This window comes from Neomonachus schauinslandi, chromosome 5 (genome assembly GCF_002201575.2).
Source record: "Neomonachus schauinslandi chromosome 5, ASM220157v2, whole genome shotgun sequence".
Classification (NCBI taxonomy): Eukaryota; Metazoa; Chordata; class Mammalia; order Carnivora; family Phocidae; genus Neomonachus; species Neomonachus schauinslandi.
This window is the reverse complement of record NC_058407.1, coordinates 175,176,184-175,193,305: the sequence shown is the minus strand read 5'-3', so window position 1 is coordinate 175,193,305 and position 17,122 is coordinate 175,176,184. Positions and strand designations below refer to the sequence as shown.

Here is a 17,122-nt window from a genome sequence, read left to right as displayed (position 1 = left end):
AGCCCGGAGACCACCCTAGACAGCCCTGTGGGTGCCCCCGGCCATGTTCTGCACCCCCCTCCGTGCCCGTGGTCACTCTGCCACCCAGGCACATCTGATAACCGGGCCTAGCCCCTGCGGGAGGCCTGGTCCCCATGAATGTCAGACTGTCCTCCAGGAGCCTTCGGGGATGAGCGAGTGGAGGGCAGATGTCCCTGACCTCCCAGCACCCACCAGGCCGCCCAGGGACTGGGGTGGGGACCCCTGGGGTCCCAACGCTATGTCCCAGAGGGAGGCTGCCTTCCCTGAAGTCCCACCCATAGGCCCCCCCGCCCGGGGCTGGGAACTGGGGGGGGTGGGGCCTGGCGGCAGGGAGATGCAGCTGGGGGGGTGCGGGGGAGCAGCTCCCTCCACCTGCAGCAGTGAGGCCGGTGGCCGGTGTCGTCTCAGGCGACAGACGGACAGACGGACGGCCGACAGACGGGGCCAGAGCTAGGCGGCCAGGCAGTGAGGGGGAGGGGGCGGTGTGAACCACAGCAGTTCTGTGCTCGGGGATGAAGGATAGACTCGCGGAGGGGAGCGCGTCCTCACACCCCACTTGGGCGATTTCCAGCGTTGTCAATTATGCCGAGAATTGAATGTCCTCCAGCCAGCCGCTCGGGTGGGCGGACTCCTGCCTGCCGTGAAACAGTAATTAGACGCTTGTGTGTGCGGTGCGGGTGCGTGCGCCTGAAGTGCGGTGGGGGGAGGCGGTGGGCCCGTGGGGTCGCGCTCCAGGGACACGCACGCACGGTCACACACACTTCCTCCTCGCGGGATGCCGGCCCCCCAACCCCCACCCCGAAGCTGCCCCGGGAGGGGGACCCCACCTGCAGTCTCTGTGCGGTGCTGCCTTCTCAGCCAGGGGGTGCCCAGGCCCCTGCCCACGATGCTCCTCGGCTTCCAGGTTTTACTCACCTTGGCCCTTTGAAGCCTCCATGAGAGGCTCTATTTATAACAGCAGCATATGGACCACGCTGGATTTCTTGCTCAGACATATGCTGGGAGGCACGGCACAGCCAGACGCAGCCCCAGCTCCCCCCCCCAAGCCACACACACAGAAGAAGGCCCGCCCAGAGCTGTCCCTGGCCCCGCATGGTGGTCCCCAGCACCCCTGGACCTCAGGGACATGGGGTGGGGCTGCGGTAGAAAGGAGCCCGCCATCCGAGGGGATCTGCGGTCACTTCCGTCCCAGGGGCTGCCCAGGGAGGGTCCCCGAGCACCTCTTCTCCCAACCCCTCCAGAATACAGACCCGTGTGTGCGCGGGAGACAGTGTCAAGGGGAACAGAGCCTGAGTTCCCCACTTAGAGGCGGGGCTGGCCGCCAGTGCAGACTTGGGGGAACCGCGAGCCCGGCCACCCCTGTGAGCCGGCCAGGTGCCCCCTCCTCAGGGGACAAGGGACATGTTCTGCACGTTCTTATGACATGTCTGTGTCCCTCTGTGGGTCCGAGGCTGCCCAGCTGGCTCCCCAGCTCCTGACGGGACTCCCTTTCATGACCTCATTCAGCTGGTTGACTCCAGTCCCTTCCCCAATGCCGTCTGGCGGGGGGGTCCGGCTGTGCCGACGAGGATTCATTCTCAACCCCTTGCACTTGTGAGCTTTGCTGTTTGCAGGGCAGGGAGAGGAGAGGGGTCCGGGCAGGGTCCTCCCTACCCTTAGCTTTCCGGAGGGAGTCCCGCCCCTTTGCAGCATCCATTTGGGACCAGAAAACCAATGGGAATGGGGCCAGACCCAGACCCCTGTGCCCTGACGCCTGGCTGGCCCCCCAGAGGTCTGCACTTCCCCGCCAGCCCGATGTTGGGGGACAGGCCCTGGTCGGCTCCGTGGCCCTGCCCCCAGCCCTGGCCACCACACTGGCCCCTCCCCCCACTTCTCCCCCAGCGCGTCTTGGTGACTAACAGCAGAGCATCCCCTTCCAGATCAATCCCGGTCCTGGTCTTGCAGCTATAATTAATGTTTGCTGTGTCATTAGATTGATTTCTTATGGACTCTGAGAGCTGGTGGGGCGAGCAGAGGGGCGGCTGGGGGCTGACTACAGCCCACAGCCCCCCAGGAAAGATGCCAGCCCAACGCTCAGGCTCCCCAGGCCTGGCCGCACCTCCCGGACTTCACTTCAACTCTTCCTCATCCCTCTGTCCCCAAATCCTGGCGACAGCCAGAGCCTCACATGGCCCCGTTGGGCACGGCGTGGCACACACAGAACATGTGTCTCTTGCGCAGGCCCCTTGGTGAACCTATGGGGTCAGCAGATTGTTCCCACTTCCCAGAGAAGAGAAGATGCAGCCGAGAAAGTCTAAGTGATTTGGTGGCGGATGGTTCACACCCCACGAGCCCTGCCTCCGGGAACACCTGCCACATGGGGTCCCAGCTGCGTTTGCTCTCGGGATGGGCCCCCTGGGAGCAGGTGCCTGTGGCCCCATTTGTCAGGAAGGTAAACTGAGCCTCAGAAGTGAAGGCAGCTGCACAACCCCCTGGCCCGGAGAGCAGCAGGGCCCGAGGCACAGGTGGGTCAGAGCCCGCCTCGTCTAGGCCGCCGCCCAGGGGACCGGGTGCAGACCGGCCTTCCCTGGCCTCCACACCATGGGCACCCCCCTCCTGAACTGGCGGGCTCACAGATCCCGGTGCCCCTGGAGTGTGAGGGCGAGGAGCTCCCTGTGACATGCGGGGAAGGCAAGGCACGGGGTGGGGTGGCGCGGGGCTCACCCCGTCGTGGCCCTGCTCTCGCTCACCTGACACTTGGTGTCATGTCGTTATCTGTTGCCACGTAACAAACCACGCCAAACCTCCGTGGCTTTGTGGAGCAGGCATCCAGGGAGGGCTCGGCCGGGAGGCTCACCCTCATGCCCCAGCCAGGCGCTCTCTAGCAGGCCCCCCAGCGCAGGGGACCTCCAGCCTCTCCAGCAGGTGGTGTCCGGGATTTCGTCAGCAGTGGCTGCGTCCACGGGTCGGTGGCCAAGGGCCATGCCCAGGACAGACAGGGCTCACTTCTGCCAGCGCGGGTGGCCTGCCTGGTGTCAGGACCACCCGGATTCGAGGGGTGCAGAGACAGACGCACGTCCTGTGCAAGGGGGAGGTCAGGGTCCCAGCACGGCGAGGTTCCTGCCACGGTTTCTGCCATAAGCCCCTCACTTCTGCGGCAATTCTGCTTTTCTCCTCAGAGTGGACGTTCTGAGAGGGTCCAGGCCTTCGCTCATTCTGTATTCCCTGTGTCCCTGATGCCCAACGTGATGTCCATCCATCCACATGTGGGTGACTAGGAACGTAGACCAGGAGGCTTTGCAGGGGTGGTCTCGGGGGGTGGTCTCACAGTCCTAACACCCTCCCCCAGGGGGCCAGGGTCTTCCACAGGCCAACGTGGAATCCACCAACAAGATGCCTTCCAGGCTCGCGTAAGCTTCCCCAGCAGATTTCTCTGCCGTTTACCCTGCCTTGAGCCAATCCTGAATCATGGAAATCTGGAATGCACAAAAGACGAAGCAGGGGTGACCTTCACTTGACAAAGCAGTTCGTGGTGCTTGCCCACACAGCTTCTGGGGGCGCGCCCACTGTGGAGGGGCCCCGAGCTCACGGACCCGGGAGTCTCGCTTGAGCTGGCAGCCGCCGTCTGCAGGAAATCACCCCGGGGAGAGGGGGTGAGAACGGCCCCAAACCCCAGACTGCAAACACCGTACAGAAACGGGACCTCACACGGATCTCTCCCCTGAAGACTGGATCAAAAATCCTCGGTGAGACACAAACAGATCCAATTCCAAAGAATGTTAGAGAGATCATCTGCCACGATTATGTAGGATTTATCAGAAGAATTCAGAGATGGCTTCGTAGTGGGGAAATCTATTCATATAACACACAGCATCAACAGCTTGGCCGTGGTGCCTTGTTGATAAATGACAAGAAGCATCTGACAGAACCTAGTGCTAGTTTCCGATCTTCAAGGAACTGCTAAAAATAGAACTGGGGATAGTTTCTTATCACGGTAAAGAAATAGTGTCTGTCTCAACTCCACAGTCAGGATCGTGCTAAATGATGAGATTTTTCACAATTCCCGTTCAAAAACTTCTTTTAAAAAACAAACACGACAGTGCCCTTTATCATTGTCCAGAAGTTCTGGACATAGCAATAAGACATGAAACAGAATTTAATGCGATGTCTCTAGGAAAGGTTTGTAATTATTTGCCGGCAACCTGATTTGAGGCCTAAGGAAACCAAGAGAACCACTGAAGTGATAATTTGAGAACTCGACGAGGGTACCGGGCTGGATAGAAAACAAACATACACAAATCAATAATTTTCATCTGTACCAGCAACAGCTAGTCGGAAAACATAATGAGATAAATGGTCCCCACTCACAGTGGCAACAACAGAAAAACCCCACGGGATTCTCAGGAATACATTTATAAGAAAAATTTGAGATCATTATGAAGAAACTCTGTGGCGTTTTCCCGGGAGACCAGAGAGAAAGGGGGCGTAGTGGGACAGTCTGTGCCGGAATATTACAGTCCCGAAGGTTCTTCCAAAATTAATTTGTAGGCTCCGTGCGGTCTCACCCGCATGTTCGCGGAGTGTTTTGAAGAGCTGTATCAAATCTCCTGGAAGATGCACGCCGAGCAAATGTTCTGGAAAAGGAGGAGCGAGAAAGGGTGTCTTTTGTCCTCCAAATGGAAGCTCGTTCCGGAGTTCCAGGGGCATAAACGGGGCTGTTGAGGTGTCACGAGAGGGGCGAGGGGCCAGCGATGCAACAGCGCAGTCCCCAGACAGGGGCGTCCATACGCGTGCAGCCGTGTGCCACCTGGCAGGGTGCGTGACAGGGGAGAGGATAATGGCCCCGGAACAGCAGGTGTACGTGGAGACCGTCCCAGGAAAATCACGACAGGTGGCCACCCTCCTTTACGGTTGATGGTGGACGGAACATCTCCACAGGCTCAGGCCCCGTGCACTCCCTACTCCGTACCTGGGAAGGACGCGGAAGATCCAGCCCTCCGTGCCAAGCACCTTCAGCCCACAGTCTGACTCACGGGGAGGGATGCACAGGGGCACAGCCGGCCGCTTTGGGCTTACATACGAGGGGAGACCCCAGCCCCTCTTGGGAGTCCAAACAGAGACCACGGTGGTGGGAGGGCTTATGTCCCAGGCAGGGAAACTGCAGCTTAGAGAAAATGCAAGAGAAGCAGGCTGACCATCGCCTTACAGGCCGAGGTGGGGTGGTGAGGGACAGGCAGGGACACGGGCTCTCTTGAGGGCACTAGGGAGCCATGCGGGGTTGCAGGGGGAGGACAGGCTGGACCAGACTTGCCCTGTGGGAAGCACGCTCCAGTCGGGGTGGGTGACGGCGCATCACAAATCAACCGAGGGAATAGATTATTCACTCTATGGTGTCAGGACAGTTTGTTGCCTGTTGGTTGGGGCGGGGGATCAATTTTATTCCTTTACATCGGTGAAGTACCTTCCAGGCAGGTTGAAAGTTAAATGTAAAAATTCAGACCATAAAGATGTTAGCAGATGGAGGTGATGTCTGCTCTTAGGACGGCTCGGAGTTACCCAGGCTGCCAAGCGGCGGACGCCGTGTGTGTGTGTGGGGGGATTCGGTGACAAATTGAAAACGAGAGTCTGTGGGCCCAGGCCTGCCCATGGTGCTGGCTTGCCCTCCAGCAGCCCTCTTCCTGGGACACGAGCCTGAGGCCCCAGCGGGGACGGGGCTTCAGGTAAAGGGCGTCTTGTTTTCAGAGCTCCAGTGGAGCCCGGGGCAGACCCTTGACCCCGGGGGCAGCAGCAACCTCCTGACAGGTGTCCACAGGGGGCGCGTGGGCTCGCGAGGGCGCCCATGAGGGAGGCGGTGCCTTCTGGAGGGACAGGGCCTGTCGGGGTCGAGGCCGTGGGAGTAACAGATGGCCTGGGATGCCTAGAACCCGCGGGCGCGCCGGCAGCGCCGGGCAGGCTGAGTTTGGTCAGACCCCCTGGTGTGGACCCGGTCACATGGGAGAGGGCCCCGTTTCCGGTCGGCCTGGGGGCAGATGTGTCCCGGCTCCGTCCCAGCCCGTGTGGCATCATCGATGCCTTCTCAGACTGGACTTTGCTTCAGACCTGGTTTCCCTCAGTCATTTAATGTTCGAGGGGCTAACTGCCCACTTACAACCTCTGCTCGAAAACCATGCCCCAAATCTTTAGTTCAAGTCATAGTGGCCAGGAAACACGCTCTGAGAAAACCATCACAGCCACGGGGACTCGAGGCAGGACCCAATGGGTGAGCGGGGTGGGCCGCGGTCACCGCGTCTGGGTGCGTGGTCCCGGTTGGTGGAGCGTGGGGACGGGAGGCTGTGTCCCCCCGAGGCCCTCCTGGCGTTCTGCGTGGAGGGAGCTGGGAACAGGGATGGAATCCCTGTGCTCAGAAAAGGGCTCCCAGAGTTCAGGGCTCTTGGGGGTTTAGGTTCGACTGGGAAGAGCAGAACCAGCAAATCCCCAAGTTCGGTCTCAGTCTGGCCATCCCTCTAAACAACTGGAGAGATTCAGGTCAGACTAAAGATAGAACTTCCTGGCTGCCTGGGTTAGGAGGGTGTGATGGGGAAGAGTGCCAGGTGTCCCTTGGACACCCAGACCCTTGCCTGGAGTCCGCGACATGCTTCCCGACGGTGGGGGGCGGGGAGGAGGGACCGGCGTTCCTGGAGAGGGTCATGTGTCGCCGTCCGGCCTCCCTGGAGGCCAGCCAGCCACCCTTCTCCTCATCTCTGCCAGCGCCTGAGCAGGAAACCTTCACAGAGTGATTTCTCCCTCCAACAGTACTGTACATCATGTTTTTTAATTTAAAAAGATGCCCAGTGGAAGCATAACAGACCATTAAATGTTTGGGTCCCTAATTAACTCCGGAGCAGCCGGGAGGTGCGGGGCCTGGCGGGAGAGGGACGGGGCGAGCCCGGCGTCGTTGCGGGGGGCAGGACTCCAGCCCCCAGCCGTGCCCGGGGCCCTCCCCCCTGTGTTTGCTGCTCCAGGAACCCCAGCCCACCCCAGCCCAGCCCCCCCAGAAACTCCAGGGTGGGGCCCCTACCAGCATTGTTACCAAGTGGCGTGGTGGATGTTGATGCTGCGTTCCACTGCCCTTGCTTGGGGAAACCTGGGCTTGCTGGCTTTCCCTCGTGGAGCCTGTTTCTCTCTCCGTCTTCCTGGGGGTATGCTAGTACCTGCCCTCCCGGGCATTGGGGAAGGGGCTCCCATACAGGAGACACTGGCCGTACGCGGGGCCCTGGAGGACATGAGAGGCCCACTGCTGTTGGCACATTTGCTGCCTGTCCCGGACTCTGGCCAGGCAGGCTCAGGGCTCCCGGGGACTGCCCAAGGTCACCGGGCAGGTGAGTTGGGCACTCCGCACCCTCCCCCTTCCCCAGTGCCCTCTGCATCCTTGCAGGGTGGAGGGCACGGGGAAGGTGACATTCTCTTCACCTTACGCCTCCCAGAGGACAGGGCCAGGGCCAGCTGAGGCCGGGGGCTTGCCAGACCGACCCTGTGGCCAAGTCGGGAGGATCCAGCCCTGCTGAGTCAGCACTGCTGGACCGCCGACCGCAGGAACCCATGCCAGCCTCCGTGGACAAATACGGAGCAGGAACGGGGAGGGCAGGTTCAAGGTGGGTCATGAGGCTGGGGACGGCGTTCACTGGGCCCTGGTGGTGGGGGCACCAAGGCGGGTGGCTCCTGAAGTCAAAAAACCCACAAGGCCTGTCTTGCTGGCCTGCTTGGTCCACGCACACGGCCTCGAATCGCGCATTCCCTCCCCCATCCACCTGAGGCCAAGGGGCTGCCCGAGGAGGAAGTATTTATGGAGCACGCCTGCAGCAGGCAACATGCTGGAAGGTTCGAAGGAAAGGGTCGTGTTATCCTCGCCGTAAGGCTGCCAGGGAGCCACCCCGATGATCTCCATTCGCCAGAGGAGGAAACAGGCCCAGAGAGGTTCAGTGACTTGCCCAAGGTCACACAGCCCGAGCATGGCAGAGCCAACATTCGTGGCCTGGCCTGGGAGCCTGAAGCCCGAGCCGGCCGTGTGCCCCCTTCAGGCGGGCAGGCCTGGCCCCCCTGTGGGCTCGGCTGGCCTGGCCCCTGTTGTCGGCCTCGTGGTGGAGCCTCCCTGTTGTGCCCGTCGCCGCCCCGGGGGCTCTGCGGCAGAGCGGCAGACAGACGTTAGCCGTAAACATGATTTACTGGCCAAACATTGGCGTAGTAAAGTTATCGATCTCTGACTTTCCGCCCATCGCACGGCCTCCCCGTGGGCCTGGCCCTCGGCCCATTTCCCTCTGGCTGCGGAGAGTCAGCCTCCCGCAGAATCCCCGGGCCAGCGCTGGCCTCCTGTCTGGGCGCCGAGACGGAGCGGAGGAATGGTATTTTTGTGCCTTCCCGTCCCAGCACGGCTGGGGTGATTATGCAGATCCGGCCGTAAGAAGTTTAAAAGCCTGGAACCACCATATTTCTTTATTTCATTAGCGGCAACACGGCTGCAGGGTTGACGTGACGGAACAGACGTGGGGCCAGCCTCATGAGCACCGTGGCCGTCGTCCCAGGCGGCAGGGGGCAGTGTGCGTGAGCACGCCCGCGTGGGGGTCAGGAGGGTTGAGCCGGGCGTGCACGCGTGCGGTCAGGAGACACCGTGCTGGGCTCGGGGCACCAAGCCCAACCCTTTCTTTAATGTCACAGGCGGGGAAACTGAGGCCTGGAGGTCCCTGTCCTCCCCTGCTGTCACCGTTCTCCCCACAACCCCAGGACTGAGAGGGAGGGGGGTCCCTCCCACAGGCCAGTGCTACCATCACGCCTCGGGCCCTCGGGAGCAGGGAGCCCCGGCTTCTCTCCTGCCACCATGCGTGTCCCTGCTGCGGATGAGGACGTCCCTCCAGTGGCCCAGGCTCAGAAAATGAGGCAGGGGGTGGACCAGACATAGGTGTGTGTGTGTATGACACTCCCACACTCGTGTCTAAGTATTTTCTGCAGTCTGGGGGGCTGGGGCCCCACTCTGAGCAGTTGAAAGACTCGCCCTGCCCCCGTCCAGGCCAGATGCTTCTTCGGGAAAGTCCGATTGGTTTCTTTCCCAGGGTCCTCTTCATGCTCGCACTCTCCCCCCTCCCCACGAGAGGCCTTTAAATGGCCAGCTGCTGCATCACCCCCCAGGACGGGCCCCCTGCCCTCAGTCGTCAGCTCCCATGTGAGTATGCCTGCTGGGGGCGGGGAGGACTTACACCTCCCACGGCTTGCCAGACAGGGCTCTGCACCAGACGTCCACCATGGGGTCCCCCAGAGTGGCCAAGCACATTTCTAGTGGAATCCAGCCTCCCCTTCTCCCACTCTCGGGGTTCCATCCGTGCCCCCGGCGCTGCACACCCAGGGACCGGGGAATGCTGGCCACCCCTGCCGACTGCATCCACCCCCAGGCCGGGCCCTGGGAGGCCCTGTGAGTACCTCCCGGTGCCTGCAGGCCTGGCGGGGCCCGATGCCCCCCAGCCAGGGGCTCTGTCCGCCCCCTTTCCTGGGCACCAGGGGGACCCTCCACAGGGAGCTGTGGGGTCGGTGGCCGAGTGGCTCGGGTGGGCCTGTCCCGCCTGATTGGCTGAGGCTCCCTGGCCGGTCCTCTCTCCTGGGCCACGGAGAGCATGGTCACTGTCCCCTGTCACTGTGGAGAACAGTGACGGGGCTTAATGATGTAATGGCTCTGGGAGTTGTCCCGATCGTCATGGTGATGGTGGCTGGGGGGGGGGGGGGCCCTTTCAGGCCCCACCCGTTCCTTCCCCTGGGTGTCTGGTGACCTCAGGCCAGTCTGCTTCAGTGACCCCTGTCAGACCCCTCCCAGGCACGTGTGAACACACGTGTGCAGACAGGTGTGGGGCCGTGTACACGTGTGCAGACAGACATGCACACCTGAAGGCTGGCCATCGTGTGCACGTGAACGCCAACCACACAGGGCACCACCTGGAGCTGGGGGGCTTCTGGTCTCTGCTGGGACACGAGGAGACCCCAGGCTCCATGTGCGCTGACTGAAGGCAGAGTGAGGTGAGCAGGGACTGGCCCCGAATCCGTTCCCGTCGGGGCCAGAAATCAAGCCCCGTCCCTCTGCAATGTGGGGTCCTCGTCCTGGGGCCTTCGAGGGGCCAGCGTGAGGTGTCCGTGAAGGAAGCAGGCAGGGGGTCGGCGAGTTCCCCGGGGCCGTGTGCTCCATCTGTGGGGGGGGGCGGGTGTGTGCACGGAGAAACATCCCTGGGGCTGCAGGTGGGTGTTTTGCAAAGTGAGGACATCAGATAGACGTGCGTTTCTCATCCTGCCGGATGCGTTGGAATCCACAGATCGGGGCGGCTCGGGCTGCTGTGGCCCCCAGTGACGTGGGCTGTGCCTGCAGGGGTGGTCTGTATCCCTGCAGAGCGTGGGGACCGCTCCCACTCACTGGCCCAAGAAACCCAAGAAGGTAATGATTTGGGGAAGGCCCAAGCCCCGGAGGAGGCATGTTTTATTCCCGTTTCACAGATGAGAAAACTGAGCTGAAGGCCGGTCCTTTCCCCAGAGCTGTCGCTCTGGGCTGGGGATGTCCCTGCAGCCGGCGGGGCACGGGGCTCCCGCGCTGGAGCTTGCGTCCCAGTGGGGAGGGACCAGCAGTGAATAAAGAAGTAAATCAGCATGTGCCAGGCGGGGCCTTAAAAGGGGTGCTGTTCAGCCCGGGGAGCTGTTGGCGCTAGGATGCGAAGCAAGAGCTTTGCAGGGAGCGGCCAGGGCGGAAGGACGGGGGTGGTGTGTGCAGGGGGTCTGGCAGCAGTCAAGGCCTAGGAGGTCCGCGTGGAGCCTGGGTCTTCCTCCGCTCGTGGAGAACGGACGTCATGCAGGGTTGTGGGCGGGATGGCAGAGTGGCAGGACCCCATGGCTGCGCTCCCGGGTCCCGTGGCTGCAGAGGGGGAGTGCGTTGTGGGCAGCGGGAGGGAGCCGTGGTGGCTTGGACCGGCGTGGCCGCGGTCGCAGGGGCCAGAAGACGACCCCGGAGACCCTGGGGGGGGGACGCTTTTGCTTCTGGGCTGGGGGTTGCGAGGGAGGGGAGCGCACGGATTCGGGGTTTGAGGAACGGGGTGGAGGTGGGGCACGCGCTCGGACGGGGAGGACCCCCAGGAAAGTGAGCAGAGGGGGTGCAGGCTGAGGCGGCAGCTAGGAGACCAGAAGCAGGAGGGGCTGCTGGTTACTGGGCCAGGTGCTGCTGAGGGGCCACGAGGAATAAAAACGCGGCATGCCCTCAGAGCTGGCAAGACGGGTCGCCAGGGTGGACACTGTGCTGGAGGGGTTGGAGCCCAAAAAAATCCGCCACGAGGGGAAGGAGATGGGGCAGGGGCTGGAGTGTATTTGGGTCAAGTTGTTTCTGTGGAAGGTTCTAGAACTGTGCTGTCCAGTACGACAGCCGCAGGTCTAGCGCCCAGCAGCCACATGGGGCCGGGGCTTGCCCGGCTGGACGGCACCACGAGCGGGCAGGGAGGGTGCGGAGGGAGAGGCGCTGGCAGAGGGATCCCAGGCCTGCCGGGGTGCGGGCGGCCGGTGCAGGCAGGGGGAGGGCCAGGTGCAGGTGGGGGCTGCTGTGACACGGACCTGCAGCCCCCACCGGCGTCCTGGGTACATTTGTTTAATGAGTGACTGGCCGGGCGCAGAGGACAGGTGTGTATGGGAAGAAATGAGGGGCAAAGGGGGCGGGGCTGGGGATACGGCCAGGTACAGAGGACTGACGGACGGACGGACGGACGAGGGAGTCCGGGAGGAGAGGGCGGTCCTGGGGATGGCGCGCGACCCGAGCAGAACCCTTCTAGCAGATTCGGCCTTTTCCCTGCGCATCTGTTTCCCGAGGCCCGTGGGGTGTTAACCCCTCCGCTTGGGGAGCCCGGTCCCTGCAGCCGAGGGGCCTCCTGGAGGGGCGAGGCACCTGCGGGCGCAGACACCCAGCCGCAGCAGGAGGAGGATGGGGCCACTCCCGGTGTGCCCTCGCGCCGGCCTCCGCTTCCCGTCTGTAATCCCGGGGTCCCTCTGAGGCCAAGTCTCGGGGGCTGTAAAAGGGGCAGAGGGGACCGGCCAGCAGGGTCACACCCAGCCTCCTAGCGTGTCCCTCCCCCTGAGGCCAGTGAGGGGCCGGAGGACTCCCATCCCCACGCAGCCAGGCTCTGGGGGCAGGCGTGACGCAGGAAGGTGAGAGCAAGACGCCCACCAGGCCAGAGGGCGTGCCCGGGGTCCAGCCCTGCCTCCCTCATCACGCGGGTCGGCCTGCGGGCGGGCGGCCGGTGCACAGGGGAGGTGAGACGGGTCCCCAGAACCACGGGCCCGTCCCGAGCGCCACGTTCCTAGACTGGTGCCCCGGGCTGGGGGGCGCCAGTGGTGGGCCTCACGGTGCTGCACACCGCGGAGCCGGGTCCTCCGGGAAGCACACCGTGCACGTGCCCGGGTGTGTCAGCCCGTCTTCACCCTTGCACACGCAGGCCTGCACGTGCAGAGCACACAAACCCACGTGTGTTGCAGCTCCCCAGGGCCACCACGGCGCTGAGTGGCCCTGGCCGGGGGGAGGCTGGTAGCCCAGGGGCCCCGTCTCTCCTCCACAGGCAGGCGTCTTCAGGGCCTGTAATCCTCCTTAACTTGACTTTGGGTTATTTTGAGCAAGAGATTAAAAGGTGATTACAGTCAGCATTGCTGATCTTCCTAGACAGGCCTGCTCTACACACCTGCTTCCGCGGCAGGAGCTGGACTGCCCCACACTTCCTGCCGCCGCCCACTGACGCACACCGGGTCCCCTGGTGGAGGGCGCGGCTACAGGTGGGGCGGAGGCGTGGCGTCGCAGGACGGCGACTCCGTCGTGCTCCCCGGGGACACCACGCGGGGATCCCAGCACCCCCCAACAGGCTCGCTCCCTGCCCCACCCGGCCCCTGGAGCCACTTCCGACCGGGCCCAGGGAGGCCCGGTGCTTTGCAGGGAATCCCACAGCCACGGGCCGGCCCAGGGTGGGCTCCGCCTCGGCCCAGGAGGACCTCTCCCGGGGCCCACCCAGTCTGGTCGCTCCCCTCTCTGCCCCAGGAGCCAGATCAAGTTCCATTTCACATCATTATATTTTGTTCCCTAATTTAAGCTGCCTCAGCACAGACTAGTTGCAAACGTCAGTGTCCGTGAAATACACTCAGCAGGCTGCCGGCCAGGCCACAGAGCGGCCACAGAGGCCGGCTATAAATCCAAATATTAACAAGGAAACGCACGCCCGTTCATCTGTGCTGCGGGAGACCTGCGGAGGGTCCTCCTGCGGCCGGGGCGGGCGTCCTCGGGGAGCTGCTGCGTCCAGCCGCATCTCCCTGCCCGCGGGGCTCCCCAGCCGGACACAGGAGGGACGGCCCCGTCCCAGGGATGCACAGGGTCCATCCCCTCACGTCTTGGGAGCTGGCTGGCAGAGCCGGGAGGGGACGGTCCTTGGCTGGGCAGGGGTCGTGGGGGATTCTTGGCAGAGTTACTCCTTCCTTCCAGGCCTTTCCAGCAGGATCCCCCACGAGGGGACGTGATGGCTCCAGTCCCCGGAGGCCATCCAACTGGCTCATTTGGGGAACCTGAGGGCCAGCCAGAGGGGTGTGATGGGCCCAGACCCAGCGCAGGAGGGCTCAGACCCAGAACCTAGCCGTCCTCGGAGCCGGCTGCCTCCCTGCGCCTCCCTGGAGGGGAGCCGGAGGCCACCTGAGGGCTCTGGTGGGATTTGCATGCTGCGGCTGAGGACCCTTGGGCCACGGCTCCAAGCACCCTCTGCAGGCGGCTGTGAGTCTGCGGCCGGGCCCTCTGAGGAGAGGACGTCCCTGTCTCCCGTTTGTCACGCGAGTGGCCCTGCGCCAGTCACATCGTTCTGGATTCTCTGGGGCCATCATCCCTTTGGGCCCGGCCCAAAGGAGGAGGTGGGGTTTTGTACCCCCTGAGAGGAAAGGGGGCCGGGGAGGGCTGGGGGCCAGGGCTTCCCTTCTCTCCCTTCCCTCGAGACACAGCCTGCCCTGAGCCCTTCTGTCACCCGGCATCGTCCTGCCGGATCACGGGCTCCCCGAATGCACCTCCTCGTTTGGCCGGGCCTGGCGCAGGGCCACACTCAGCCGCGGGGCCTGCCGGAACCCCAGCCTCTCCTGACGGCTCTCTCCTCTTCTGTCTTGCCACAGGACCCCGGAGGCGCGGGGCGGAGCTGTCCAGACGTCCAGGCCGATGGGGGAGGCGGCCCCGGCAGGATGACCGGGGGCCTCGGGCCGTGAGGGAGGCGGCCGGCTCCCAGAACTTGCGCGACGCCACCATGCGGTCTGGGACAGGACACCCCTGAGAGCGCCGGCCGCCTCCCCACCTGCCCCCCCAGCCGGTCCCCCTGGGCAGGCAGCGCGGGGTCTCCCGCCAAGGCCGTCCCCATGGCCGGGTGCCGGTGGGGTGTGCTGTGGGTGTGCGTGGCGGCGGCCATCCAGCTGCACGGGGGCGGGCTGGCGCACGGTGACTGCTGGCTCATCGAGGGTGACAAGGGCTTCGTGTGGCTGGCCATCTGCAGCCAGAACCAGCCGCCGTACGAGGCCATCCCGCAGCAGATCAACACCACCATCGTGGACCTGCGGCTCAACGAGAACCGCATCCGCAGCGTGCAGTACGCCTCGCTGAGCCGCTTCGGCAACCTCACGTACCTCAACCTCACCAAGAACGAGATCGCCTACATCGAGGACGGCGCCTTCTCGGGCCAGTTCAACCTGCAGGTGCTGCAGCTGGGCTACAACAGGCTCCGCAACCTGACGGAGGGTGTGCTGCGCGGGCTGAGCAAGCTGGAGTACCTGTACCTGCAGGCTAACCTCATCGAGGTGGTCACGCGCAGCGCCTTCTGGGAGTGCCCCAACATCGTCAACGTCGACCTGTCCATGAACCGCATCCAGCGGCTGCACAGCGCCACCTTCGCGGGCCTGGCCAAGCTGTCCGTGTGCGAGCTCTACAGCAACCCGTTCTACTGCTCCTGTGAGCTCCTGGGCTTCCTGCGCTGGCTGGCGGCCTTCACCAACGCCACGCACACCTACGACCGCATGCAGTGCGAGTCGCCGCCGCTCTACTCCGGCTACTTCCTCCTGGGCCGGGGCCGCCACGGCCAGCGCAGCATCCTCAGCAAGCTGCAGTCCGTGTGCACCGACGGCTCCCACGTGGCCGAGCCGCCCCCGGCGCCAGGACGCCTGCCCCCCGGCCGCTCGCCGCCCCCGCCGACCCCGCCGCCGGAGCCGAGCGAGGGCCCGTGTGCCGACGAGGAGTGCTTCTCGGGCGACGACACCACGCCGCTGGTGGCCCTGCCCACGCTGGCCCCCCAGGCCGAGGCGCGGCCCCTCCTGAAGGTCAAGCAGCTGACCCAGAACTCGGCCACCATCACGGTGCAGCTGCCCAGCCCGTTCACCCGCATGTACACGCTGGAGCACTTCAACAACAGCCGCTCGTCCACCGTGTCCCGGCTGACCAAGCCCCAGGAGGAGATCCGCCTGACCAACCTGTACACGCTCGCTAACTACACCTACTGCGTGGTGTCCACCAGCTCCGGGCTGCGTCACAACCACACCTGCCTCACCATCGGCCTGCCCAGGCCGCCCGGCCCGCCGGGCCCCGTGCCCAGCCCGCCCACGGCCACCCACTACATCATGACCGTCCTGGGCTGTCTGTTCGGCATGCTGCTGGTGCTCGGCGCCGTCTACTGCTGTCTGCGCAGGCGGAGGCGCCAGGAGGAGAAGCGCAAGAAGGCGGCCGCGGCCGGCAGCCTCAAGAAGACCATCATCGAGCTCAAGTACGGGCCCGAGCTGGAGGCGCCCGGCCTGGCCCCGCTGTCCCAGGGCCCGCTGCTGGGGCCCGAGGCGGTGACCCGCATCCCGTACCTGCCGGCGCCCGCCAGCGAGGTAGAGCAGTACAAGCTGGGGGAGAGCGGCGGGACGCCCAAGGCCAGCAAGGGCAACTACATGGAGGTCCGCACGGGCGAGCAGATGGAGCCCCGGGACTGCGAGCTGGGCCGGCCCGGCCCCGACAGCCAGAGCTCCGTGGCCGAAATCTCCACCATCGCCAAGGAGGTGGACAAGGTCAACCAGATCATCAACAACTGCATCGACGCGCTCAAGTCCGAGGCCACCTCCTTCCAGGGCGGCAAGTCCGGGGCCGTGTCCACGGCCGAGCCGCAGCTGGTGCTGCTGTCGGAGCCACTGGCCGGCAAGCACGGCTTCCTGGCCCCCGTCTACAAGGACACCTTCGGCCACGGCCTGCAGCGGCACCACAGTGTGGAGGCGGCCGCCGGGCCGCCGCGCGCCAGCACCTCGTCCAGCGGCTCCGCGCGCAGCCCGCGAGCCTTCCGCGCCGAGGCTGCCGGTGTGCACAAGGCTGCGGCCGCCGAGGCCAAGTACATTGAGAAGAGCTCCCCGGCCCCCGATGCCATCCTCACTGTGACGCCCGCGGCCGCCGTGCTGCGGGCCGAGGCCGAGAAGGGCCGCCACTATGGCGAGCACCGGCACTCATATCCCGGCTCCCACGCCGCCGAGCCGCCCGCGCCCCCCGCGCCCCCCGCGCCCCCGCCCCACGATGGCCTGGGTGGCCGCAAGGCGTCCATCCTGGAGCCGCTGACCCGGCCGCGGCCCCGCGACCTGGCCTACTCGCAGCTGTCTCCGCAGTACCACAACCTGAGCTACTCCTCCAGCCCCGAGTACACATGCAGGGCCTCCCAGAGCATCTGGGAGCGCTTCAGACTGAGCCGCCGGGGACACAAGGACGACGAGCAGTTCATGGCGGCCGGCCACGCCCTGCGCAAGAAGGTTCAGTTCGCCAAAGACGAGGACCTCCACGACATCCTGGACTACTGGAAGGGCGTGTCGGCCCAGCACAAGTCCTGAGCCCACGGCCGGCGCCCACCCCGCACCAAAAAAGGACACAAGACCCACTGCAGCTATTCGTAACCCAGAGACTCCCACGCAACGCGCCACACACGTGCACACGTAGACACGCGCACACACATACACACGTGCACGGAGACCCACGCTCACACATGCGCACATGGACACGCACACATGCACACGCATACACACGTGCACAGAGACGCACACACATGGAGACACAGACGCTCACACA

At 64.4% G+C, this 17,122-nt stretch overlaps 1 protein-coding gene across 1 annotated transcript; it reads left to right on the top strand.

Moving 5' to 3' along the window:
* Nucleotides 1–14,359: 14,359 nt before the first annotated feature.
* On the top strand, nt 14,360–16,887 carry ELFN1 (extracellular leucine rich repeat and fibronectin type III domain containing 1). Its single transcript, XM_021680152.1, has one exon. It carries the CDS (start codon nt 14,410–14,412, stop codon nt 16,885–16,887), a length of 2,478 nt encoding a protein of 825 aa, XP_021535827.1. The 5' UTR covers nt 14,360–14,409.
* Nucleotides 16,888–17,122: the final 235 nt, after the last annotated feature.